At 47.4% G+C, this 16423-nt stretch overlaps 1 protein-coding gene across 4 annotated transcripts in view; it reads right to left on the bottom strand.

The window, feature by feature from the left end:
- LOC147729254 (uncharacterized) overlaps positions 1-16423 on the bottom strand; it is a 690765-nt gene that overhangs the window by 56971 nt on the left and 617371 nt on the right. For all 4 annotated transcript variants that reach the window (XM_086959552.1, XM_086959555.1, XM_086959553.1 and 1 more), the window contains exon 25: positions 6671-6768. In XM_086959552.1, the coding sequence (XP_086815678.1) occupies positions 6671-6768 (98 nt within the window). The remainder of the gene's footprint in view (positions 1-6670; positions 6769-16423) is intronic.

The raw sequence follows: 16423 nt of genomic DNA, 5'->3' as shown, positions 1-16423 counted from the left end.
TGACGCGCATACGTGAAAGCGCGCGCTCCACCCTCTTCTAAGATACGATCTGTATTTAAAGAGGCAGAATGCCAATACAAAACTCGAGTCGTCCTTGTAATCACGTGACGCCTGAAAGCGTTATTAATCCAAGTAAACACGAACCGTGGGGTTAGACAAACACTTTAGAGATCGAAACCTAGGTAACCTGCACTATAGGACTTATGCGCTCCTGTCTGGATACATAAATAAAATAAACATCCTACACAATGACAATGCCAACAATTAACGGCCTGAGACCAAAGCACACAAGAGGAATGTGCTCATGTCTCCCTGGGTAATAAACTCAAAACAGGCGACATTAAGAACAAGTGATATTTTGTGTGCATCCAGCTGAATTTGGGCCGCGCTGCCATTGGCGGACCCCTGAGGCAGGAAGCCAGGCAACGGGAGAGAAGACAGAAGAAAGAAGGAAGTCCCGCCTGCTGCTGGGCTATGATTGGCTGCCCGCCGGGATGAAGCAAAGAAGCCGAGTCCTCCCGCGGCTCCCGTGAGCTACGGAGCGCCCCGGGGCCGCCCCAGAGAAGAGAAATCCTGCGTAGCCGGTGAGTGGGGTCCGGTGCTGGTGTGTGTGTGTATGTGTATGTGTGCGATTGCGGCAGCGGCGGCGGCGGGGGGGAGGGGGTCTTTGTATTTGTGCGTGCGTGTGTGTAGGTGCGCTGGTGTGTGTGTGGGGGGTCTCTGTGTGTGCGTGTAGGTGCGCTAGTATGTGTGTAGGTGCGGGGGCGGGGGGGGTGTGCCTGTGTATGCGTGTGGCTGTGTATGCGTGTGGCTGTGATGTGCGCATGCGTGAGTGTGGGTGCGCGTGCACGCAGCTGAATCCAGCCGGGGAGAAGCGTGTGGCAGTTTCATGTCCGTCATTCCCCCGTGTCAGCTAGCTATAGTTCTCCACCTGGACCGCATCCTTCGGATGCGTGTTCCCAGGCTCGACCTAAAAAGGTCTCTTTCTGAATCAAGGGCTACCGTTTTGCCAAATTTTGTGTAATTCTGTTCAGCAGTATGGGCAGTAAATGTGTCTAAAGTTTCCTAAGGAAAAATTACATGGAGAAAACACGTTTTTGGACCAACCTTTTTTGTCCGCCCCAGCTTGTCGAATCACCCCAAAACTTTCAAGACAGGAGCTGCCTGGAGGCTGCCACTACATTTCGCAAAGATTCGTAAACGGACGCCAGAGATATTGAGAAAACTAAAAACGCTTTTCCTAAAACTAGGTCCTAACAATAACTACCTACTGGCGACCGCCGGTAGGTCGTTTATTCTCCGCCATTACACGTTTCAGTCCTCCAGGGACCTTGATCACATGACAACTCTAGCAGGCTGAGTAGACCAAATATACTTTTGCACATATGCACGTGTTCAATGACAAAGAAAACAAGGAAAAAATACTTTGCAGATGTTTAAGGTAGAAAAAATCTATATGTTGATAATTTTTCATCATTCATAACAGTTATTTCTCTGTGTTTGGCCCACTGCTAATCGGTATTTTAGTATTTAAATAATTTAAAGGTTAAGATACATAATCATCACTATCCATAAATAGTGATAAATATAATTAGAAATTGACATCCAATAGTAAAAACAATTGATCATCAATATATTATTTAGAATCATTCTTAAAACGTTTTTAAATGTTAATAAACACCTTGAGAAATATATTAATCCACAAAATATATATATATATATATATATATATATATATATATATATATATATATATATATATATATATATATATATATATATATATATATATATATGATTTGACATATCATAGCATTTTTGCCAATGTATAAATAGAGAATAAATATTATCGGGTTAAATCCCAGAAAATGAGGTGCAGCTGGCTAAATGCCCGGCTTAAAAATCCACCTTAAAAAAGAATAATATCTACCATGTTTAAAAGAGTTGTTTAAAAAAAGTGCTATAAAGTATCTAAAAATGTTATATACAAAGTGAATCCACCCTTTATTTAATTCATGTAAAAAAAAAAAAGGGGGGGGCAGAAATTGTGCTGAACCATAAAGTGCATGAGTGTATGTGACAGTAAAAAAACATTATGTTGATTGGTGTAGCGATTAGACAGCCTCAAGGTACGTCCATGTGATGTATCCCATAAAAATAACTAAAACTTAGTTGGAAACTCGGATATAAAAATGTATGGGAGGACATAAATGTATAAAAATAGAAGAAAAATTCAATGTAGCACGCAAGATTCTTATACAGTATTCACGAGAAAAAAGGAAAAAACACGTGGCAGTTTGAGGATAGGTGGCTAAAATCATAAACATGTATATAAGTCTTCTGTATTGTTAAGACCTCCAGGGGTCTTGCTATCCATGTTTAAAATGTATCTGGTTTCGAATCTACATAATTGATATTCTCGGTCTCAACCCTTTTTGGTTTTTGGTACAGTACCTATTACATGATAAGAGAAGTCTTTGAGACTGTTATTGTGGACTTCTTGAAGTGCCTGGCGACGGGGTTTTTTGGGGGTCACAGTGGTTGATGGCCCTAATGTGTTGCAAGATTCTTTTGCTTACAGCTAATTTGGTGGTGCCTATGTACTGTAGAGGGCATGAACATTCAATACATAAATAGCAAATTCTGTCTTGCAATGCAGGGGTGTATTAATTTTAACTTCCTGTGTACTAAAGGCAGTGCAGTAACTTATTTTGTTTGCCCCATACTTGCACGCCTTACATGATTTACATTTAGTAAAACCATTGGGGACCGTCAATCAGTTTATAAGGCTCGATGTTTCAGGACTGCTCGAAACCAGACTGTTGTGCATGGAGAGGGCTCTTTTATAGGTAAAGCTAGGTTTAACCAGAATCTTGTAACCTATAATAGGATCACTTTTGACCAGTGCCCAATTTTTGTATACAATTCTTTTCGATATATATACACACACATACATCCATCCACATAAGCACAAAGTATGCACGGGCTCTCAGGCAAGATGGAAATGCAAAGTAGATTGATTACATCATGAATCTTATTGTGTGTGAATGTATATATATATATATATATTCCACAATATAAAATAATAGGTGCCCAAGAAGGGTACATAAAACAACCATAACAGAGACATTGAGCTGAAGGCGAGAACACAGCAAACTGGAATCCAGCCACATGGCCCCATCTTAAGGAAGAGGGTGGAACGGAAATACAACCCACAGAAAACTAAGGGAGCAGCCAGAACCAGCACCACCAACAGAATGGTACGATTTGAAGTCGACCACTCGAGTCGTAAGACTACATCCTCTCCAAAAAGAAATAGTCTCAAAAGACCAACGCCAGAAATCAAAGTCCAACCAAACGGCCAGTGTAAAGATGGAACGGATAGAGAGACAGTGTTCCCAGCTGAGGAAGAAGGAAGGCCAGAAACAAAGGAAAGTCCTTGTTCACAAGGGACAACCCATGCCCGGCCAAATAGCCATGGGGAGGATTCAGACGTCACCCATGATCATACTTGGTAGCCTATTAGCACAAGGGAGAAAAGCCTCCAAGGGATGAGTACAGCAACCTAGCTTGCAAGAAATGGAAGAATTTTCCTGGAAAATAATTTTTAGGGTTTACAACCACCGCATGATCCACCCTGGAGGGGATGGACAAGGAACCAATGTCCAGGAAGAAAGAAAGAGAAACATTCGCCTCATACTCACAAAAAGGGCAGAAGGCACACCTGAAGAACAGCCAAGCCAGTAACTAAACGTTGGGGGATGATCATGGAGGTGTCATGGAAACAGTTACAATCTAAACAGCAAAAACCACTGCAGCTTTGCTTAAAGCAGACGGAATGGTAAACGAATATTAAGATTTTGCTCCACTCCGACTATCCAGGAAACAACTGAAAGCAGAGTCAGCCTGAGAGCCAAACAGCTATTGACCATCGAAAGGCATGTCCACCAAGGCGGACTGAACTGCCTCAGAAAAACCAGAGGTACATAGCCAGGCACGCCAGCAAAATGCCACGAAAGGCCCTTCCAACAAAACTTGTGGTATTAAAGCCACAATGAACGAGTAATGTAGCCATCTGATGGCCAACCTGGATCAACTGAGCAGGAGCGTCCCGCTAGTGAACATGGATGGAGGGGAGAAGGCCAGAGACCGAATCCCACAGCATATAAGAAAAACAGCCCAAAACACAAGTTAAGTTACCGTAACGCAGAGCAAGTAGCTGAAAAGATATATCGACCCACAGCATCCAGACCTTTAGACTCCCTGTCTGGAGGGAGGCCAGGCATGGGCCGATGTTGGGGGAGGCTGCAGCAGCCTGAACCACAAAACTGTGTGTAGAAGGCTGACAGGAGAGGTAGAGCCGCCAGTCTCCAGGGGCAAGATGGTGCCTGTAAGCTATAGAGCGGTTCACTGAGGCCCTTGAAACAGGTTTAGCCTAAGGAGGTTTTCACTGAAACGTAGTGCAGGTAAAGTACTCAGCTGGTCCTGTTGGAGCACCCTAAGTAGGGGATCAATGACGACTTCCACAGAAAGAAGCTGCAGTCCCGGAACTCCATCAACTCTGAGCAAAAGCCAAGCTAGCCTCCAAAAGCGACTAGGATGGGGCAGAATCAAGGCCACTAGCGTCACCAAGGGCATACACCTAATGAAACTTCGGAGCAGGCTCAGTCAAGTGGTACCCACATCACTAAAATACCGGTGAGCCAAGAAGAAAATAACTGAGGGGGCCTCTGAAAGCAGCGGAATGTAACCCGAAGAGTACTGATCCACCAATGACATTCCAGACACCGAGACAGCAGCAACTGGGCGTCGGGGAGGGTACACAAAGAAGGGGTGATCGGTGTCGGCACCTTTGGATCCAACACAGGTCTCAAAAGTGGGAACACCAAGGGGATGTGAACCGGAGCCAAGATGGTGTAGATCCCAGATTCGAAGGGCCCCACTGACACTGAGAAAGGACTTGCCGGTTTGTAGTCAGTTGAGGCCACACTGACCTTCCCGGGGCCAAGAAGCATCCAGAAGAGAGTTTGAGAGCCACAAAAAATTTCATTGACGGAGAATAGTATTTCCTCATCTGAGCCAGTGCCTCTATGCAGATAAACACTGGTAGGTGTCGCAAAGATACTCGCTCTAAGTACGAAATCAGAGGAATAAGAGGCAAGTCAGGGGCACTGCGTCTACGCAGTAAAGTTGTGGAAGGTCGCAGCGCCGACCGCGAACAGTGTGATTTACCAAGCGACCGTGAGGATGAAGCGCTTCAGGAGTCAGTACTCAGAGGAAGAAGAGAACCGCGACCAACGAGGGCAATCGACCACTGTGTCGCCAACAGCGTCATGTGGTGCTCCTGCAATGTCGACTGATGCTGAAGACACGAGCCACACCGTACGGATTCATGATGCGCGGCTAGACACCACATGCATATAGGATGTGGGTATAGGGTCGACATTATACTTTATAGGCCCCCCGAAGACATCTAGAAAATAGCATACTTTTTCATCGACAATGACAAGGTAGGCACTCAGGTAGAATGAGAGAATGAGTTGTAGCAAGGCAGAGGCAGGTGTGGTGGCTGTGGTGATTCTCCATAACTTAAATAAAAAAGTTGGATTAATCATCAACCGTCTCAAGCAACTTAATTTCATTAGATTATACACAATCATTCAAATATTTAGGCCTCTGAATTTTCCCACTTGTGAATGAATAATTATCATAACTTTATTAAGATTCTAAATGTTATGATCTTCTGTTCTTATAGCATTTCCAAAAATCTTAATTACTTTCAATAGTGCAGACATAGCACAAACATTGAACTCATGATTACTATGAGGAAAGAAAGAGAAGATGTTAACAGTTCTCTTAACTGAGAATGGGCTGAATTGGAAAAACAAACAATGATGAATTATCAAACTCAGGAATGAATCATTAAAGCACGTCTTTAGAAAAAAGGGGTAGTCTCTTGCACACAAGCAGGTAAATGTACAGCCTTTAACTGCTACCACACTGTACTATGGAACCAAAATTAAGGATATTTGCCTTAACCTGACACTTCTGTTCCTCTTAGAAAGAGGAAAGGATCCTAATGAGTATTTAGAATGATGTGCTCCTCTATCTGCCAACTTTTTTCATGTGCATCTGTTTAAAGAAACAATCTAAAAAGCTGCATTTTACAAGCTATCAGAAAATTATTTCTGGGTATTTAATTTGCAATGTAAAAACAAAATAACGTGCCTTTAGATAAGCATTTTACAAGGTTATTTTTGATTTTTAACAGTTTTCTGGGAACCAGTGATGGTGGCAGTCAGCATTTAGAAATATTATCATATTGGTTCACTTTTATTATAAAGCACAACACAGCCACAAAAAATCGACTTAGTATGCTGTGATGACATGACTGGATGACAGATAAATATAACTAAAATCTTATGTTGTACATCATGAACTCATATAGTGTCACTTCTTCAAATTTCATAAAACCCAATGTGACAGAATTTTTCAGGCCAGCACATGTAGACCATAGCAAATCTGCTAATAAGGCAGACCTTGCAGTATAATATTTCTCTTTCAGTGTGCGCCTACTTTACTGTGGGTCAATCCGCAGCCTCAATCTGCAGAAGTGGCTGACTGATTTTAAGATGTTGCTGGCTTCTAATAATCGAAAGCAAATATTTACCTCTTCCTTAAATCATTTAGTTCCATATTGTCTATTTCAACAATAACACTGGCTCTCTCCTGTGGAGCTCCTGGGGGAACTTCTGCTCTCATCTCACCCTGCCAGAAATCACAAATACAACAATTCAATTAAAATGTAACTTCAACACTGTGTGCAGTTGTTTTTTGATAGTAGAGTCACTTGAACAAGAATACATGATTTGTGCCTACTTGAATAAGTGTCTGTAGTAATTTATGACCTGAGTAAACCACTCTAGGTTAAACTTAAAATTAAATAAACATCTCTAGATTCAACTTAAATTATAAACTTAAGATATGCAGAGTTTGTGAAATACCAGAAAGAGGGTCTGTTCACGTGTTTATTCAAAAAGTATTTAGGCATTTTGGAGAGTGACGGTACTTGATCTCTGACGCAAATGTTCTTTGGCCCAAAGTTAAATGACATTGTGACTAGCATCCTCCTGAGAAGACTGAGTGAGGCCGGGGTGTGTGGCAGTGCCCTGCGATGGTTCCGCTCTTTTCTGCTAGACAGAAAGGAGGCGGTGTCCCTCCCCCCTTTTCAAATTGCTTTCTCTCCGGTGTCACAGGGGGTTCCTCATGGTTCGGCAGTTAGCCCGATCCTATTTAATCTTTACCTAAAACCTCTGATTGCATTGATAAAGTCTTATAAGATCAATGCAATCAACTATGCAGATGACACCCAACTTATTCTGTCTTGGGAGGGTGAGGAGTCGATCCTGCTGGAGACGCTTCATGACTGTTTGCGTGACACTGCCAATTGGTTACACAATAACTCCTTGCAGTTTAACGCTAGCAAGACTGAGGTGCTTTTCTGTGCTGGTAATCGGATTCCTTGCCCTTTTCCGGATCATTTTTGCCCCCCAGAAACATCTATAAAAGTTCAATCGGCTACCACTGTCCGTAATGTGGGCATCATGTTGGACAGCAAGCTGAGCACGGAAGTTCTTATTGCGAAAACGGCGTCCTGGTGTTTTGCCCTTATTAGGTCCCTTAGAAAGATCTTACCGCTACTCCCCTTACAGGCCCGTGCTTTAGTGGTCAGGTGTACTATCTTGAGTAGACTTGACTACTGCAATGCCCTCCTGCTTGAGTCTCCGAGTCTGTTGATTGACAGACTTCAAAGAATTCAGCCCGCCACTGCCAAGCTGGCCCTTGGCTGGCTTAGAAGATCTTCTGCCTCAGCAGCGTTGGCTGAACTCCATTGGCTCGCCCTTAGACAGAGAATATCTTTTAAATCCCTCTGCCTTGTCTTTAAAGCCCTTCATGGGCTTGGTCCCAGCTCACTGCAAGCTAAATTTGTCTGGTACACCCCAACCAGAGCACTCCGCTCAGCAACGGCGGTCTGGTGAGAGTACCCAGATTTAAGAAAGCCAGGGCAGGGGGTAGATCCTTCGGAGTTGCTGCTGCTAAACTCTGGAACAGTCTGCCCCTGGAGATTCGACAAATTGAGGAACTTCTCCCCTTTAGGAAACGTGTGAAAACCTGGTTGTTTCCCAAGGTTTAACCACATCGCTGCGGCGGCTATTCCGCCGCAGCGCTAAAAGGATCGGGCGGCCGCACGGCGGCCGCATGCTGGTGACAGAACCGCTCCGTCACCAGCCGCGGTTGGGCTGTGCTCGTGACGGAGCGGTTCCGTCATGGCCTCGCCCGCCTAATAGAACACGCCGTACAGGCGCGGCGGCCGGGCCATAACGGAACCGCTCCGTCATCAGCACAGACCAACCGCAGCTGATGACGGAGCGGTTCCGTCATCAGCATCGAACCGGTTAACCTGCTGGTTACTCCTGCCACTTCCCTCTGTTTGCCACCCTCTGTGGAGCCCCAGCGCCAGGATGCCTGTAAGGTGATAGCTGCGCTTTATAAATTTCCCAAATAAATAAATAAATAAATGTTACGAGTTGGAGAGCATCACCACCCTGTGACTTTGGAACTAGCACAATTATCTACAGACCACATTGTAAATCATTACGAACGTTGCTCTTGATACATCTTAGAGGATGGTTTTGTTCACAATCATTCGGAAAAAACGTTCACCTAATCCTAATTACCTGTAACTGCTTATTATCCTTCATTCAACAAAAATAATTAAATAACTGCCTAACCTCCTAATCGCATCTGTACATCTGTATCTGCTAAGCAATACAGTGACAACATTGCACAAGTTACTACTTGTGTAACGATATATCTGTAAGAGAAATTAGTTAATGATAGATTCCTTACCTTAGAATATTTCCCAGGCATCAGACTGGATCCGGTAAGTTTTTCTGCTTAGCAGTACCCCTGCGCGCCGGTAGGTGGCGTCGTGCGGCTCCGTGTCCGTCACTGGCCTCACGAGATGACGGCTCGGAGACTACTTAGGCGCCACCCATGCGCGCAGACGTCATTTCTGTACACAACTTTTCGCGCTGAAACGCAGAGCCATGCAAGAAACCGACCATTGGTGCATAAAAACTATGGCCCTAAAAAGGGGATGGCCTTAACCCTAGTAATCAGTTCGCCGAACTGGGAGGATGGGTGGGGCGGTAAGGAATCTATCATTAACTAATGTCTCTTACAGATATATTGTTACACAAGTAACTTGTGCATCTGAAAGAGACACGTTAGTGATAGAATCCTTACCTTAGAATAGGTACCCCAGCAATACCAACCCAGGAGGTGGGTCTGCGAACAGGATTACATCAAAAAGTCACGGAGCACAGAGCGGCCAAAGAAGCAGTCTCTCTGGACCTGACGCACAAGTTACTTACCCTCGGTAACGATATATCTGTAAGAAACAGTAGTTAGTGTTAGTTTCCTTACCTTAGAATAACCCCAGGCGTCAGACTGGATCCGGAAAGTTTTGCGTAGCAGTACCCCTGCGAGTCGGTAGGCGTTGTCTGCAGCTCCGCGTCAGTCATCGGCGTCGTTGGTGCCAGGATGACGTCGCCGGAGTACTTAGACGCCGCCCTCATGCACTGACGTCAGTTCTTATACACAGCTTTTCCGTGCCAGGAACGCAGAGCCATAAAACTAGGGCCCTCAAAGGATGTACCTTAACCCTAGATATCGGTTCGCAGAACAGGGAGGATGGGTAAGGCGGTAAGGAATCTAACACTAACTACTGTTTCTGACAGATATATCGTTATCAAAGGTAAGTAACTTGTGCATCTGAAAGAAACAGGTTATTGTTAGATTCCTTACCTTAGAATAGATACCCCAGCAATACCAACCCCGGTGGTGGGTCTGCAAACCAATGATCAAACCAGAAAGTCCTGGAGGACAGAACGGCCGAAAAAGCCATCTCTCCCGACTTGGGTGTCCAGGCAGTAGTGTCTAACAAACGTGTGCAGAGAGGCCCACGTAGCTGCCTGACAGTTGTCCTGCAAAGGGACTCCCCGACCCAGGGCAGTAGTAGCCGCCGTGGCCCGAGTGGAATGGGAACGCAGCCCCACAGGAGGCTCCCTTTTAGCCAGTGAATAACAAGCTGTAATTCACAAAACGACCCATCGAGGAATGGTCCGTTTGTGCACCGTCTGTCCCTTCATAGCGCCCACGTAACCAACAAAGAGCTAGTCGTCCACCCGAAACTGGCGTGTGCGGTCCAGATAGAATGAGAGCGCACGTATTGGGTCCAGACGGTGGAGCCTCTCTTCCTCTTTCGAGGGATGCGGAGGCGGAAAGAAGGTGGGCAAGGTGATGGACTGCCCGATGTGGAAGGCTTTGACTACTTTGGGCAGGAAAGGGACGCGTTCTCAAGACAACTTTGCCCGGATGGACAGAGAGGAAAGGAGGTTGAGAAGATAGAGCCTGGAGCTCACTCACTCTCCTGGCAGAGGTGATGGCAACCAGGAATGCAGTCTTAAGAGTGAGAAGACGAAGAGGGCAAATGTGAAGTGGCTCGAAAGGAGCGCACATCAAATAAGTCAGAACAAGGTTCAAGTCCCACTGAGGTATCACGAAAGGAACAGGAGGAAACATGTGAGTGATGACCTTCAAGAATCTATTTACAACAGGGGACTTGAAAAGAGAAGACGGAGATGGCAGAAAGTTAGCCTTTGATAGTGCCCAGATCAGAGCCCTGCTGGGCAAGAGAAAGAAGAATTTGAATTTGAATGCGGATTTGTAAAGCGCATAGCTACCCTGGGGCGTCCCAGCGCTGTCGATCGACCAGTAGTTCCGGAGGGGGGAAGAGGAGGTGAAGTATTATGGGAAGAGCCATGTTTTTAGTTGCCTACGAAAGGCAAGTAGGTCGTGTTCTCTTCGGATGGAAAGTGGAAGGGAGTTCCATAGTTTTGGAGTATTGTAGGAGAACAATCGCGCCCCAGAGCGGGCCTTTTTTATTCTGGGGAAGCTGGCCAGGGAGAGGGAGTCTGATCTGAGTTGTCTGTTAGACTGATGGGGTTTGACGAGGGATCTCAGAATCAGCGGGCCTCTGCCTTGCATTATTTTGTGTGAAATGCAAAGGGTCTTAAAGGTGATCCTTTCCTTAATTGGGAGCCAGTGTAGGCTTTTGAGGGCTGGTTTGGCAGAGCATCTAGATTTGGTCCCGGTTAAGAGTCTGGCGGCGGCGTTTTGAGCGCATTGCAGTCTTTTAATGACCAATGCGGGGGCCCCTAGATAAAGGGCGTTTCCGTAGTCCAATCTGGAGTTCACCAGCCCCTGCATGAGCAGTTTTCTGGATTGGAAGGGGATATGTGGAGGATTTTCCGCACTGTTTGAATGAGGCCGCAGCAAATGCCTGTGGTTGTTCTGGCCTGGGCTTTAAAGTTGAGGTCTTGGTCCAACCAGATACCAAGGCTTTTGACTTCAGATTTGGGGGTGGGAGGTGATCCCATGCAGAGTGGCCATGAGAGGGATGGAGGGAGTTTGCGTGGGTTTCCCAAGAGAAGGATCTCGGATTTCTCTCCGTTTAATTTCAGGCGTGATTCGCAGATCCAGTGGAAGATGTTCTCGAGACAAGCTGCCAGGTTGTCCAGGCTTTTACTCGACTGGTTTATGGACACTACCAGTTGGGTATCATCGGCATACATGACTGTTTTTATGCCGAATGGGGTTATAATGTCTTCTAGGGGGGACATGTAGACGTTAAAAAGTGTGGGGCTCAGGGAGGAGCCCTGGGGGACGCCACACTGGAGAGGGAGAGCTTTGGACTTAACTGCGCCATCGGACACCTGGAAGGTTCTGCCTTCTAGGAAGGATTTGATCCAGGACAGGGCGGTGCCGGAAACTCCTACCAAGCTGAGCCGGTGGATGAGGAAGGCATGGTCTACCGTGTCGAAGGCGGCACTCAGATCGAGGAGGATCACTGCCACTGATCCTCCTGCATCTATGATGGTTCTTGCCTCCTCGACCACGGCTAGTAATGCGGTGTCTGTTCCCTGTCCAGGTCTAAACCCTGTCTGGGATTGGCGCAGGAGTTTGTTGGATTCCAGGAAGAGGGATAGTTGGTGGTTGACAATTCGCTCGGCCACTTTGCTGAAGGCCGGGAGGAGAGAGATGGGCCTGAAATTGGATAGGTCCGTTGGATCGAGGTGGGGTTTTTTGAGAAGTGCCCTGACTGTGGCTTTTTTCCAGTTGGTCGGGACAGTGACTAGTGTAAAGGAAGCGTTAATGAGGTTGGTGAAGGGAGCGGCAACAGTGGAGGAGACCAGTTTTAGTTTGCTCATAGGAGCTGGATCTGATGGATGCCCGCTCTTCACGGATTGAAGAGTGGTCAGGAATAGTTCTGTGGTCACCTGGGAGAATGTTTGGAGGCGCGGGGCCTCCGAGCAAGGTGGAGGGGTAGCGGGGAGTTGAGAGGTGTTGGGAGATGGGAGGCATTTGAGGATATTATACATTTTTGTTGAGCAGAACTCAGCTAGCTGGTTGCATCTGGTGCCCGATGGGTCTGGTGTGGGCAAAGGGTCTGGGGTTTTAGTGAGAAGGCGTACAATGCGATAGGTTTCTTTGGCAGAGTTAGCTGCAGCTAGTATTTTTTCCTCGAAGAAGGTTGCCTGGGTGTTTTTTATACAGGTTTTGTAGTGCTTCATGGCAGACCTATATTCGTTTTTGCTTTCAGTAGACCAGTCCTTTCTCCAGAGGCGCTCAAGCTTTTTGCACTTTTTCCTAAGTTCGCGTAGTACTTGGGTGAACCAAGGAGATTTAAAGGTTCTCTTTTTACTGGGGAGGGGTTTGACGGGAAGGATAGCGTCAAGGGATTGATCGATCCAGCCGCGTAGTTGAACGTCTGCTCTGGAGGGATCTGGGTCCAGCACTGGTGTGGTAGAGGCAAGTGCTTGGGCCCATGAGGCCGTATCCAGTTTTTGCCACGGGCGGGATGGTGTTTGAGAGGAGGTCTCTGCGGTGCTTCAGACGAAAGTTGAAGCTTAAAGGGGATTAAGAAATGGTCTAACCAGGGGACGGGGAGGGGGGTATTCACGACTAGTCTCGTGAGGTTAGTGAATATGGGGTCCAACAGGTGGCCCTTGGAATGGGTGGGCTGGTTGCTTTTCAAGTGGAGGTTAAGGGAGGCTAGGTCTTCTTTAATGTCATCGGCTATTTTGTTTGTTAGGTCGTCGAAATGAAGATTTAGGTCTCCTAAGACCGTAAAGTTAGGAGACAGGCAAGCAAGAGAGGAGATGGTTTCCACAAGGGAGTTGCAAAAAAGTTGTTGCTGTCCTGGGGGACGATAGACTAATATCCCTGAGAGGGTTGTGGAAGGGGGCAGGTGGATAGAGAACTGGGCATTTTCACAGTCCTGAATTGGGCTGTCCTTAAAATGGCAGGACAGGTAATCTCGGTAGATGATCGCTATTCCACCTCCAGTCCCGGAGGGTCTGTCCTGGTGCTTGATAAGGTAGCCCGAGGGGAGTGTTTGTACTATGTCCGGGTCTGAGTTGGAGTTGATCCAAGTTTCGGTGATTAAGAGGATCTCGATCTCAGAGTCTTGCAGAAGCATGTTGATTTCTGCTTGGTGTTTTGGGAGGGATCTGCAATTAAGCAGAGCCATCCTGAGCCAGCGTGGTTTCGGAGGGAGTTGTGGTGTAAGCCTATATGGACAATTTGAGCAGCAGGAATGTCCCTCCTTTAAGGAGATAATGCTGCGACAGGGAGCGGAGGAAGGGTCCCTGAGATTGAGGAGGGTTTCCTGGGTATACCTCAGGGGTGAAGATGTGAATGAAGCAGGGGTCCTGGGCTCCGGGCTCGGTCTGGCGCGGACGGGCGCAGACGGGCTTGCCTTAGGCGCTCCCGCCGCGCTCGTCCGCTGCACTTCCGGCAGATGCACATGGTTTATGCGGAAGGAAGGGGGTGGATTGGAGGGGGTGTGGCCTAAAAAGGGGCGTGGCCTCTGTCCTTGCCGGTAATGGCATCAGGAGGAGTGTTAGGTCAGGCTTCGCGGCAGCGCTAGAATACGCTGCGCGGGTCGATCAGGGGCGAGCAAGTGCCCTGAAGTGCTTTCACAAGCGGGTGGCTTTAAAAAACACAGAAATAATGGTGACAATAGATTTTTTATTTTTTAAATTGCACAAGTCGCGCTCCCGGCTTCCGCCTCAGGCGATAAGTCGATTCTGGTTCTGGCGCTTGTAGTCAGCGTCTTTTGTACCAGCGGCGGTGGGCGTGGCCTAAAAAGGGGCGTGGCCTCTATCCTCGCCGGTAATGGCGTCAGGAGGAGTGTTAGGTCAGGCTTTGCGGCAGCGCTAGAATCCGCTGCGCGGGCCGATCAGGGGCGAGCAAGGAGAAAGAAGAGAAGCTCTGAAAGGGGGCAGAAAGGGGATCCACAGACTTTGCTGTGCACCACGCCGCAAATATGTTCCACCTGCAGGCGTATACCGATTTAGTGGAGGGACGCCTGGCTGCCAGAATCACATCACAGACTTCAGGAGGCAAGTCAAATGGCAATAACAAAGGAGGGGCCTCAACTGTAGCTGCTCAATATCCACGCATGTAGGCGGAGGCTGGACAGGCTCGGGTGGAGGACCGTCCCCTGCTGCTGCGACAGAATGTCCTCCTGAAGAGGCAGACAAATCGGGGGATCGACTGACATGCTGAGTAGCTCGGGATACCAGTATCTTCGTGCCCTGTCTGGAGCCACAAGGATGACTTGGGCCCAGTCGCGCCTGATCTTCTTCAGCACTCTGGGCAGAAGTGGTATAGGCAGAAAGGCGTACAACAGACCTCAGCTCCACTCGCGACGAAAAGTGTCTCCGAGCGAGTGCCACTTTGGAAATTCCAACGCGCAGAACTGATGAAATTGTGCGTTCTCTTCGGTGGCGAAGAGATCCAACAAAGGCTCTCCCCACTGCTGAAAGAGACCTTGCGCCATGTCAGAGTTCAGACGCCATTCGTGATCCATCATGCACCGGCGGCTGAGTTTGTCCGCCCTAGCGTACAAGGAACCTGCTAGGTATTGAACCACCAGAGTGACGCCCTGGCAAAGGGTGCACGACCCCACCCCGCCCTGTCTGTTGCAGTACCACATGGCGGTGGTGTTGTCTGTGAACACCTGCACTACACTTCCCTGGACAGAGGGAAGGAATGCCTTCAGTGCAAGTCGGATTGCCCACAGCTCCAGAAGGTTGATATGGAGCCGGCACTCTTCCGGAGACCAGAGGCGTCTGATCTCCACCTCTACCAAGTGGCCCCTCCCAGCCCAGGAGGAACGCATCCTTCACTACTACGTGTTCAGGTTGGGGTAGGGACAGGGATCTGCCACCGACCCAATCGCGGTCCGTGAGCCACCACTGCAACCGTCTCGCAGTGAGGAACCATAATTGATTTCCGGTTATGCAAAGCATATTATCGATGCCTTAGAATTAGCATGATGTATCTAAATTATTTAGCACACGTACGCTTGGAAACCCGCTATATCCACTTCAGCAAAGCCATCAAGACCTGGCTTTTTAACCAGGAATTTGCTCCAGCCTCTCCCCTGAGTTTTCGTTTCTGCTCTTGTGGTTTATTATCTCTTAGCGCCGGGAAACCCTTTTCGGGTAGCTGTCGCGCTTTATAAGCCCACTAAATAAATAAATAAATAAATACGCAAACACTAGCACGGATTTGTATTGCATTATTTCAGAATTCTAACCTGCACCGCTTTGCACGCTTTACACTTGCTTGACTTGACCGACGCCATTTTGTGGCCTCGCTCGATGCCCAGCATTAACAGACACCAGCCAATTCTTTTACCAAAGTCGTTCTCCTGAGAAATAGCCCAACTGTTGCAAAACTGCTGTTTCAGCTCGTTAGGCCCGTCAAGGTTATAGGTAGCAGGAGGAGGCCTGATAGGCACATTCTGGGAGGGGTGCGGGGCGGACTGTCTCGGAGTTAGCAGAAGGGAGTCACTCGTACGACCTTGCTAATCTAGGATGAGCTAAACCAAGAACGCTTTGTCTCCCATATACGGTCTTTCCTTCTGCACCAACCTGTACCAACTTGTGTTTTTCCATCTTGGGTAACGGTTTCGAGAATGCAACTGTATATATGTGATGTTCTGACAATGTGCCAGCAGTCTTCTTGGCGGACCTCGTGGGGTTAGGTCGCAAGGAGCTCCTCTGGCAGAGTTTGTATTGTTATAATAAACGATTGGACCTTCTACACTGCCAACTGACTGATTATTGGTAATGGGAAAGGGATTGGTTGTGAGTATAATTCTAATTGGGAGGTGGTAAATAATTTTCCGGTACATCAGTTGGCGACTCCGCCGGGACTCCGCGTTGGGGTCGTCCCTCTGTATTCAGACGAGAAGCTGGACATTGAAAGGGGTGATCTCGATCTC

Source organism: Lissotriton vulgaris, chromosome 2_2, assembly GCF_964263255.1.
Source record: "Lissotriton vulgaris chromosome 2_2, aLisVul1.2, whole genome shotgun sequence".
Classification (NCBI taxonomy): Eukaryota; Metazoa; Chordata; class Amphibia; order Caudata; family Salamandridae; genus Lissotriton; species Lissotriton vulgaris.
This window is presented reverse-complemented; position numbering and strand designations above follow the sequence as displayed.